The 11,405-nt window shown below is 57.5% G+C and overlaps 1 protein-coding gene across 1 annotated transcript; it reads left to right on the forward strand.

Moving 5' to 3' along the window:
* Positions 1–1,581: 1,581 nt before the first annotated feature.
* C1QL1 (complement C1q like 1) lies at positions 1,582–9,115 on the forward strand. Its single transcript, XM_045814409.2, has 2 exons — positions 1,582–2,450; positions 7,899–9,115. The coding sequence occupies exons 1-2, from the start codon at positions 1,854–1,856 to the stop codon at positions 8,076–8,078; spliced, it is 777 nt and encodes a 258-aa protein (XP_045670365.1). The 5' UTR covers positions 1,582–1,853; the 3' UTR covers positions 8,079–9,115.
* The last annotated feature ends 2,290 nt before the right edge of the window (positions 9,116–11,405 follow it).

An 11,405-nucleotide genomic window follows, 5' to 3' on the forward strand; every position in this document is an offset into this window, starting at 1 on the left:
AGGGTGATCATGTATGTAAAGCATTCAATACAGGGCCCGGCACACAGTAAGCCCGGAATAAATGCTATTTGTTGAATTGGTTTAGCTTTCTCCTTGGTGGTTGGGGGTCCCTCCAACTGGGCTCTGTCACCAGTGCTTGGAAGGTCCTCTCTCACAGTCCCTCATTTGATATTCTCATGTCCCTTTCCTCCTCCCAGCTCTAGGTCGGAGTAAGCAGTCTCATCCTAGGGTAGAGGAAGCCAGAGAATCATAAGGACCGGTGTGACCAGTCAGCAGGGGGAGAGTGGGAGGCGGGAGGGGGCCTCTCAGGAGAAAAAAAAGAGGCTGAAGGGTCATCCTTTAGCAGCGGCCAGAGGCAGAGCCCTCCCCGGTGGGCTGGGTAAAGGAGGGTGAAGGAGGAGCAGTGGAGCAGCTCCAGCAGGGCCTCAAATAATGTGACAAATATTTTGATGGAAGCAGACACATTTCCGTTTATGCAACCTAAACACTTTACTGCACTTGAGGAAGAGGATTGCCTCATGCAACCTGATGGGGAGAAGAGTTCGGGGGCTACTAAGGAGGCTAGGGTGGAGGAGGAGCTGAGGGGCTGGGTGAGACCAATCTCCCCTTTTGGAGGCTGGAAAAGGGAGCTACCGCCCAGGGACCGTTTGTTTTGATCGAAATGAAGAAATGAGGTGGGATGCCAACTTTCTTTGGGCCCTCTTTTCTTCCTTGTCTAAAAGCAGGGATAAGGGGAGTGATCAGAGGAAAATGGAGGACCACCCCACCCCCAGGAAAAAGCAGTCTTGTCTGGCCTGGAGCTCGGTAAGGAAGGGGCAGAGGGAAGAAGGTATGGGTAGAAGATCCTGCCCGTCCCAGAGGAAGACGGAGCCAGGGAACAGCCAGGACCCAGAAAAGAGGAGGAGCAGCTGCTGTCAGTTACTCGGGATCTCGCCCGGCACCCCGAAAGGCACACGATCCCCAGATCTCCTGGACGGGTGGTCTGCGAGGACTGAGTGCAGAATGGCCCCCCTCCCCATCTTCCTTTGCCTTCCTCTCTTCTTCCCTGTCACCGTCTTCCTTGTCCCTTTTTGCTCCCCACTCCGTACTCCCCTCAATTGCTCTTTGTCCCCAGCCAACTGGGGAACCGTCCACCCCGGCCTCCGCCCCCTGCGTGCGGTGACCCCTAGAGCCTCCCTCTCGGTTTTCTTTGCAACTGACCCTCGAGGCCTCTCCTCTCTCAGTCTCCCTCGGCGCTCTCTAGCTCTCCCCGTGGCCCTCTCTTCCATTCGGTCTTTGCTCCCTACTCTCCCCTTCCCTACAGGAGACTGACTCTTTCTCAGACTCTAGCGTCCTCTCCATTTCCGAATCTCAGTGTCTAGCTCCCGGAGTCTCCCGGTTCCTCTCCCGGCTCTGGCCTTCATCTCTGCGGCCCCGCCCCCTCGGTGGGCGGAGCCCTACAGCCACCGGCCCAATTAGGTGTAGGCCCCGCCCGCAGCCCCACCCCTCGCGGGCGCTGAGCGGCGCGGAGCTGGTGGGGCGGGGCGGGGCGGAGGGGGCGGTGGCCCGAGCTCTAGGAGGCGGGAGGAGCGCGGCAGGACGCGGCTGCCGCTGCTCTCACTCCGGCCGCGCAGCGGGAGGGAGGCGCGAGGCAGGAGCCGGCGGCTGGGCTCGGCAGCGCATCTAGCGCAGCGCGGCGCTCCGGGCCCGGCCCCATGCCCGCAGCCCCGCCGGACCGCCCTTGAGCGCGGGCGCCCTGCCCGCGCCCCCCGCCCGCCGGCACCATTGCCCCGACGGCGCGGCCGGGCGGCCCGGCACTCCCCAGGCTCCGCGCCGGCCGGAAAACGCTGTTGGCGGCCGCTGCGGGCGTGGTGATGCTGCTGGTGCTGGTGGTGCTGATCCCCGTGCTGGTGAGCTCGGGCGGCCCGGACGGCCACTATGAGATGCTGGGCACCTGCCGCATGGTATGCGACCCCTACCCCGCGCGGGGCCCCGGCGCCGGCGCGCGGCCCGACGGCGGCGACGCCCTGACCGAGCAGAGCGGCGCGCCCCCGCCTTCCACGCTGGTGCAGGGCCCCCAGGGGAAGCCGGGCCGCACAGGCAAGCCGGGCCCCCCCGGGCCCCCCGGGGACCCAGGTCCTCCGGGTCCTGTGGGGCCACCCGGGGAGAAGGGTGAGCCGGGCAAGACCGGCCCTCCAGGGCTGCCGGGTGCGGGGGGCAGTGGCGCCATCAGCACGGCCACCTACACCACGGTGCCACGCGTGGCCTTCTACGCCGGCCTCAAGAACCCTCACGAGGGTTACGAGGTGCTCAAGTTCGACGACGTGGTCACCAACCTAGGCAACAACTACGACGCGACCAGCGGCAAGTTTACATGCAACATTCCCGGCACCTACTTTTTCACCTACCACGTCCTCATGCGCGGCGGCGACGGCACCAGTATGTGGGCGGATCTCTGCAAGAACGGCCAGGTGGGCCCGGCGGGGGCATGGGGCTGGCCTGGGGGCAGGGCACCCAGGGAGCCCGGGACGTATGGGGACCGGCGGGCACAGGTGGAGACCCTAGAGCCGCCCCGCTTAGGCATCCCATGCGGGGATGGTGGACCGGTTGGCACTAACTCCCTGGTTTCTGGGCACTGGCTGCAAGGCAGACGCTGCTGGGTACCCGCGCGCGGCATGGAAATGCGGGAGATAAAACCAAATAACCAGAGCGCAGGGCTCCCAGGCGCCCGGACTGGTCCTTAGCGGCTTGGCCCTTGGGAAGCGATATCTGAGAGCTGGGATTGTGGTTGATACCAGCGGGCGATTAGGGGGAGGGCAAAGATGGGCTCTAGGGAAAGGCAGCCTCTGGCGCCCGCGGGCGTCCAGGCGCAGCGCTACGCGCGCAAGCGGAGAAGGCAAGCTGTAGGAGATGTTTTGGGCACAGAGGCAAAGGGAGCCAGGGGCGCAGAGCCTTAGCTGCAGTACATCCTCTGTCCCTGAGAAGGGACCACCGGGCTGATCTGACACCCTTGCAAAACCTGGGACATCCCAGTTGCTTCCCACTGTGTCAGAGCTACAAGGCTAGAAAGCGGCCTCCAGGGGGAAAAGTTTTTCCTCCTGAGGCGGGGCAAAGAGGTGGAAACTCCCCCTCCCTGGATCTTGCAGCTGCAGCTCCTGCCCGACTCCTGGGGTGTCAGGGGATCCTCTTCGTTCCCTATCCCCATCTCAGAGACCCCAGCTGGCGCTGAGCCGGTGATACCGGGAGAGTAGTGCTCTGTGCTCTCTCTGGGACTGCTGCCCCCAGACCAACCTCGACCTAACTCTGCCCCAGGGTGACAATTTTGCCCAGCTCCCTTCCCTTTAATACTCCCTCTCTTTCCGGTGCTCCCAGATCACCATGGCCTAGGGCACCCCCGCCCCCAGTGGGGGAGGGTTGGTGAGGCAGAGCATTCCTATGGAAGAAGGAGACCAGCAGGGGTCCCAACTAAAGCTAGGATGGTGGGAGTTGGGAAGGAATCTCTTACGCCTGGGACCCAAGACCCTGCTGGAACCCTGCCCACTGCAGTATTACCCTGAAGTAGAACCTGGCTTGGGGGTGGGGGAAAGGACAGGCCCGAGAATCAGCACAAAGACTACCAGGCACTTGTAAGTCTACCCCCTTTTCTTTCTCTCCTGCCTGCCTCTTTTTCCTACTCTGTCTCTTGTCCCTATCTCTCTCCTGTGTCCACCAGTCCTATCCACCTCTCCAGGGTTTCTGTCCTCTCTCCCCTGGGCTTCACACCCCTCTTTATTCCTTGAGTGTGTCTCTCCCACTTGTGTCTGTCAGGCTTCCCGCATCTCTCCTCTTTGTCCTTGGTTCCTGACCAAATAGGAGGCCTCAGTATCCAGTGAGGGCTCCTTCGGCAGACAGCCCCACGATTCCCCTTATTAATCACCAATAAGGGATGCAGCAATGTCACCTTCATCAATGGAATGTCTTCCTTGCCCAAAGAAAGTTTGGGCTGGCCCCGAGCTGAGGCTTCAGGGGGCCTGGGGGCCCATTTTGCCTGGATAGGGAGCTGGTCACCAGACCCCCAGTGGGCCCTAGTCCTTATACCGCCCAAAGAGGTTGCAGTAGGGCCCCAGCGATGAGGCCCGAGGAGGCCCCGAAGGTGATGTGTGCTTGGGCAGGGCACTTGCTTCCGCCACGGGGAGGTGAAACCATCTCAGGGCCTCTCCTTCCCGCTTCAGCAGGGGCAGGGCATTGGCATAGCCTGACAAGGAGGTACTCGCTGGAGGTAGGACCACAGGCTAGTAGAAAAAAAGGAGGTGGTTTTAACTAAGGGTTTCCCAGACCCAGCATTTTAACAGTTACTCAGACCATTCCCCCCACAAAACCTTAAGGGGGCCCTATACCCCTCTCCCCTACATCCTTTGTGACTTGTCCTTCCAGATTGCTCAAGAGACTCATTAAATCTCACGAGTCATCCCACGTATTCATTTTGAACCCCTACTAGGAGCCAGGTTTGGAGCTAGGTAGCAGGGGTTTGACCCCCTGCCCTCTAGGACCTCACGATCTGTGCAGGGGACACAGTAGTAACCACATGACAAGACACCCCAGCCATGAGCGTGTTAGAGGAGGACCAGGACCCCAGCTGGCAACTCCTGTCCCCAAATGTGTTAGCTGGAAGCAATGATTCAGTGGGGCCTGCCCCAACTCAGACCACCCTGGTCAGGGGAAAGGATGGCGAACCCGGGTCCGTCCCCAAGGTGAGGGCACATGGCTAGGGAGAAAAAAAAAAAGATCAGGAAAAGGCTGCCTTAGAGGTAGAAAAGGACTTTCAAGCGAGCAGAGAAAGAATGACGGCCCTGGGCAATGGACGGGAACAGAACAGAGGGGATTCTTCCTCCCCTGACTTCAAGACCAGGGGCAATGCTGGGCTCTCTGCTTTTCCTTTCTGGCTTCCTGCCTGCAGAAGGGCTTCCAGAATTTCCTTAGGAAGGCCGAGCTGATATTGTCCACTGGCCTTTCCCTGGGCAAGACAGTGGGAAGGGGGCACTACCTTCCCCCCTCTCTGTCCTTGCCTGAGGCCCACCACCAGTCCCTCTCCTAAGGGGAGCCTTGAGTCACCACTGCCCAGCCTGATGGCACCAAGCCCTGGTCATTAGGACATGGGCATCTGAGGAGCCCGAGGAAGGGGCGATAGGTTGGGGGTGGTACCCTGAGTGAGGGAAGCCCCCTGCCGCTGCCTCGAAGTTCCCCAGTTCAGATGGGTCAGGGAAGACATGAAATTAAGAAACTGGGCCAGGAGAGAGGGGACGGTGTGGGAATGGGCCAGGGCCCATGGCTGGGGAGCCAACTGTCCAGGGCAGGAGCTTTGGGAAGGTGAATATTACAAATGGGGAAGGGCTCGGACAACAGAGCCTGAGTGAGGTGAGAGGTAGGGTAGTGTATAAACTGAGGATTCCCATGGAAAATCCTCACTGGAGCTCAGCCTGATGCCTGACAGTGAGAGAGGGGTTCCTGCTGTCCTTTTCTAGCCTTGAATATCTTTCACACACAGTGCCCAGCACAGTAGGGACCCAGTTAACGTGTGACAGCACAAGTGTCCCCAGTGGGCCCAGCTGGCTGCTTGTGGGAGCCACTCCTGCACATCCGACACCACAGCATTGAGCTGGGGGACAGGGGTATGCTTCCGGCTTCTCCCCCGTCCTCCCTCCAGGGCCCTGGTCAGACCACTGCCTCAGTTTCCCTTCTGGCAGTGCTCGCCGAGGTGATTCTACAGCGCCCCCTCGTGACAAGTCCCAGACTTGCTTTCCCGCTTCCATGGCAACTTCAATTCCCCAGATTTCCCCTTGGTCCCCAGGAGTTGGATGCCTCAACTGTTTCCAATCTCTGGCAGAGAATCAGGACCCCTGGGTTCCGTTCCTGGATCCCCCACCGTCTAAGGATGGAAGGGCATAAATTCTCCCTGCCTCCATGGATAATTAGGATAATCAGCAACAACCATGGTGATGAATAAATAATAAACATAAGCATAACAGTTCTGATGCCTGTCACATCACCAGGAGATTCCTGATGACAGATGACTGTATTCTAATGGATTTGCCTATTAAGAAGCACACTGTTTTAATGAGTTAAGGCTAAATTAATCTGGGTAATAAAAATAATTGTTATTAGTAGTAATTTATTAGCAAAGATAATGAAATGCATGCGTAATAATAAATACTACGAGGATGAGGGCCCAGGGAACAATACAGAAGTTGGCTGCTTGCTTTGAGCGCTTGCCTAGTAGCACCAAGCCCCAGAAGAATTAAGATTTTTTTTCTCCACCAAAGAAAGGCTTTTATAAAGGTTGCAGTGGTGAGGCAGGACCTTCTGATCCACCTTCTAAACTCAGAACCTGAGCTTCTTGACAGCCAGCGTCTTCCCCTCCTCTGATTTTCTCTACCTTTAGCTGAACTGTGAGTTTTCCCAGCTCAGTGCCCCCAGATAGGATCTTCCCTGGTTGGGGAAGAAAGAGGTTGAGGGGAGAGAAGGGGCTGGAAGGATCTGGACTCTAAATGGCAGGCAGCATGCAAATGCGTCGGGTCCTCCTGTTGCAGCTTTGCTGCTAAGTCAGCAGCTTTGGCACAGGTGACCTGCAGGCCAGCCTCTGGCCCAGGAAGGAGAATGGGCCCTTCCCCCCACTTGGCTTGGGCCAGCCCAGACTGTCAGCCCTTGGGAGAGCTGCCTTCGGGGAAGGGGCAGGATGGAGAGGAGCAGTTGAGGAGCCCGGCTGAGAGAACCTCACTCAATACAGCCCCCCCCCCCCCCTGCAACACAAGTCTGCACCTTGGAGATGGCCCCTCGCTTCCTGCTTCCTGTTCTCCACCCAGGCCATCCTGGAGAGGCCCCAGATCCTATGGCTCAGGCATGGTGTTGCCTCAGTTGTTGGAGAGGCATGCCTGGAGGGGATTTGTCCACCATCGCCCACCCTCAATACCTTATGATTATAATCAGAGCCCCCAAAAGTGACAGCAGGCTTCACACCCAAATGCTGGTGCTCTCTTGCTTCATGGTCCTGCCTGTCCCTCCCCTCCCCCATCAAAACAAGGACCAGCAAGGACAGCAGATCAGACTGAGGATCACAGAAAGGTGTAAAGCCTGGATTGTCTTCTTCCCACCCACCTCCTTTCTACCACCCTGGGTGAGGTACTGGGAGCCAGAAGTCCTCTTTGGGTGGGTAATAGTCACAGGTATGCTGCAGCTCTTTGGAGGCTGGAATGCAGGCTCAATCTGAGCCTTGGGAGGGGAAATAATCACCAGAGCTCTCATCTCACTGCTCCGCTGTGAAAGACTCCAGAATGAACTACAGACAAGGCGTTTAAAGAGTGGGTTCTGGTACTAGGGAGGTTGCTTAGTAGCAGTCTGCCATGAGTCTAGCCACCTGACCTCTGGGGCCACTGTGCGTCCTTGTGTCCATCCACTGACGTAGGAACAGGTGGGTATGGCTGAACTGTAAGGCATTATTGTTGCAATTAAAGCAGAGAGGAAGGAATGATAAGGAGAGAAGGGATGGCCCTTCATCCCCTGGTATTCCAGAGCATTCCTCTTTGCAAGGAGGGCGTTTCAGGCTGGGACATCCTGGAGGCATTGGTGAAGTCCTCTGCAGGCCCGATGGTAAGACCTAGAGGCGGTAAGGAGGCTAACTCCACCTTGATTCCTAATCCAGACCCAGATTACACCTGCCCTAGAAATCTAGGGCTCCTCTATAAACCAGTCCCAAAAGGGATGGGGGGATGAGGGGAGAGAAGCCGGCTGAGAGATGAAGGAGGGGCTTTTAGGGCCTCGAAGATCCTCCCCAGGCTACCTTACCTCTGACAGTCCCCCTCCCTCCCCAACCCTACTTCTCTCCCTCCTCCCCCCTGCCCTCTACACACACCACCCCCTAACACACACACCCCCCGCCCCCGCAGGTGCGGGCCAGCGCTATAGCCCAGGACGCAGACCAGAACTACGACTACGCCAGCAACAGCGTGATCCTGCACCTGGACGCGGGCGATGAGGTCTTCATCAAGCTCGACGGAGGCAAAGCGCACGGCGGCAACAGCAACAAATACAGCACATTCTCCGGCTTCATCATCTACTCGGATTGAGCTCCCCGCGTCCCCGGCCATCCCCTATCCGCCCGCCCACACCCCCCGGGGCTCCCCTCCCCGCGGGCTGAGGACTATCCAACCCCTCGCTGCCCAGCCCCGGCTGCCGGCCCTCCCCGGCTATGACGCCCCCGGCCCGCCCTCGCCACCACCCGGGCCGCAGGCTAGGCTCTCCTGCCCGCTCGCCGCAGAGCCGGGTCCACAGCGCGCCCGTCCCGGCCCCCGGGAGGCGGTGTCGACCGCCCCCGCCCCGGCCCGCGCTGTATATTTGTACTATAGGACTGTTTACTGCCCACCCTGCTCGCCAGCCGGCCCCAGACTGGGGACAGGTCTCGGCGGGGACCCTTCCCGTGCTCGGATGCGCCGCCCTCCCGCTCCAAGGTGGCGTCTCCTGGGAGAGGGGTGGGTTGGGGCTGGATTGCGTCCCAGCACCTGCTAAAGCCCCAGCCCGGCTGCACCCCGTCTGACCAAAGCTCTAATAAAAACACTTCCACCCCGCTGGCTTTGGGTCTGTGCCCTGGAGAGGAGTTGCAGGAGGGGACCATGAACCCTGCCCTCTGCCAGAAAGGAAAGGGGTCTGATGGAAGTTTCTAGCAGATCTGGGGGCAGCCAGGAGCCAGAATCAGAGCTGCTCCAGGAGGAGTGGGCTAAGGGTCCCGAAGCTCACTACAGCCCAAGTGGGCCTGGGCAGCAGAAATGGGAAGCAGCCCAGTTCCATCATCTTCCATGGTGGGAAAGTTCCATTTGTTTATCCTTGAAAGTGGCATCAGCAAGGTTTACACTGGGACACCCAGGTTCTCAGTCCGGTACCACTGTGTGTGATCTTGGGCAAGTCACTCCTTTTTCAGTTCTGGGTTAGTGACAGCAATGACAGGAACACACTCGGCAAGAAAAACTGGTTGACTTTCGCCCAAGCGCTTCACCTCTGGGCCTCAGTTTTCTCATCTATAAAATGTAAGTGACAAGACCCACCTCTCTTGAATGAGGATTCAAGAGGTATCATGTACATGTCCAATAAACACAGCTTTTATTCTTTATACGTCACTGAAAGTTTGCACACTTCCAGGCATGGCATCTCGCTCAAGCCTCCCAGGAGCCCTGGTGAGTAGATTTTCTTCTTCCAAGGAGGTGAAATATCTTGCTTCATGTGACATAGTCACTAAGTTCTGTGATTGCCCTTGAATCCAAGAAGCCCGGCTCCTTGAAGACAACACACCGAGTCTCCTTGTTCTGCCCCTGCCTCCCTTACCGCCTATATCTGGGACCCTGACGGTCGCAGTGAGGGCATTCCTAAATAATAATAGCTAATATTCAGGGGTGCCTGGGGGGCACAGTCAGTTAAGCATTCGACTCTTGGTTTCAGCTCAGGTCATGACCTCAGGGTCCTGAGATCGAGCCCCACGTTGGGTCCCCGGTGTGCAGGCTGCTTGGGATTCTCTCTCTCCCTCTCCCCCTGTCCCTCCCCCATCTCTTGCTCAAATAAACGAATCTTTAAAAAAATAATAAGAGCTAAGATTTAGAGAGCACCCACTCTGTGTCAGGCACCGCATGAGAATTTTATAAATACCATCTCATAGATACGTGGGTGGGGTGGGGTGGACTGGCAGGATATGCTCCCATGCCCTATAGCACCTATGGGTGCTGTTATGTTATCCATTTCAGATGGGGAAACTGAGATTCAGAGAGGTTAATGACTTGCCAGGGTCACAGAGCTAGGAAAAGGGAAACGTCAGTTTTTGAACCAAAGACCGTGCTCTTAGCCGGTATGCCATATTTCATAAAGATTTGGGATCTCTAAAGCAGAATTGGGGAGGAATGGCTTTGAGGCGGCTCCGTCCCTGCTGGGCCCAGCCCTTCCACTCCCACCCCTGCCCTGCAGAGGCTTGATGTACTTATAAGCCCTGGGGTGAGCCTCTCGGAGAGTCCCAAGGCTCTATATTGAGAAAAAGTCCCATCTGGCCTCCCCTCCCCCAGCCAGCTCAGCTGGAGAGACAGGAAGGAGGGGTGGCCTCCTTCCCAGTCAGGCCCCATGTATGGACCCTTGTCATGGCTGGCAGCCTTGAATGACTTTCTTTATTCTCCCTTCTCTCCCCTACTTCCCCCTACTGCCAGCTGTGGCCATTTAATAAAATTAGCTTAATGCTTGTTCCTTCCCTGTGGGGTCTGGAGATTGAAATCCGCGGGTCCCCACAAACCCAATAAAACCCCTGGCAGGTCTGGCTGGAATGACAGTTTCCTCAGGGAAAAATGATTAGATTAGAAGGCGCTCTCCCTTGCCCCCAGTGCCACCCACAGCCCCTGTGATTCTTTGATGGCCACATTGGCCTGGAATCACCCAGCCACATACCTGGGGGGGCTCCCCGCCCCTCCCCAGAGACCACAGGGACTGGTCTGGGACCTCTGCTACAATAAAAAGCATGTTAATCATTTCTGTCGGGAGTGCCTGGCTGACTTCTTTGCTTTTACTTCGGGTGACCAGACGATCCTCATGTTGTTTTGAGAGATGAGCCTAATATCTCCATCTTGCAGATGAGGAAATCATAGTCTGATGAAAATTCGTGACTTGCCCATGGTCATGCAGCAAGTGTGTGGCAAAACTAGGACTGGACTGAAGCCAAGGACTTTTTTTTCATTTGCAGGACACCCAGGGTATCCTGCAGTCACTCGGACAGCATCGCAGCAGTGGGGGAAACTGTTGGGAAAGCGTCTCCCCCATCAGACAGGGCATCCTCAGGGGCAAAGTCTGATCCCCCCCCCCTTGGACTTGGGATACCTGAGAGCAAGGCCTGTGCCTCCACCATCAGAATGGGAAGCTCCCTGAAGGCAAGATCTCTGTGTCGTCCATCAGACTGGGGGTCCTCAAAGACAGTGTTCTGAGCAAGTTGAGGGTAAGGTGTGGGTCTCCACTGACACCAGGATTGGGCGGTTCCTAGAGGCAGAGATCGTGGCTCTCCTCTCAGTGGCTCTAAGGGTATATACTGCTTTTTCTATAAACTAGGACATTCTAAGACCAGCCCCTAGGACTGGGGGGCTCCCTGAAGGACAGACTCTGTCTCTTCATCCAACCGAGGGGATCTCTGAGAGCAGAAGCTGTGTCTCCCCCTCAGACTGGGGGCTCCCTGAAAGCAGGGCATGTGTCTCTCCTCCCCCTCAGTCAAGGGTTTTCTGGCACAAGAACATTCCAGGAGGGCAGGGCTGCTGGGTGGTAGAAAGGGGGCTGGCCAGGCAGAACGGCGGTCCCACTCTGGAGGAAGGAAGGGAAAAAAGCTCCCCAGACTGTCTCCCCTTTAGAAAGATGTGTGATTAATTAACGAATAATGTCCCTGC

The sequence above is a fragment of the Ursus americanus genome, chromosome 23 (assembly GCF_024610735.1).
Source record: "Ursus americanus isolate L20-20 chromosome 23, mUrsAme1.1.p, whole genome shotgun sequence".
NCBI classification, from domain to species: Eukaryota; Metazoa; Chordata; class Mammalia; order Carnivora; family Ursidae; genus Ursus; species Ursus americanus.

What these genes read in the sequence shown, in the direction of transcription:
- C1QL1 (XM_045814409.2), top strand. Translation starts at nt 1,854, where the DNA reads ATGCTGCTGGTGCTGGTGGTGCTGATCCCCGTGCTGGTGAGCTCGGGC. An exon ending in ATCTCTGCAAGAACGGCCAG is followed by an intron (nt 2,451 to 7,898) that starts GTGGGCCCGGCG and finishes CCGCCCCCGCAG; the next exon opens with GTGCGGGCCAGCGCTATAGC.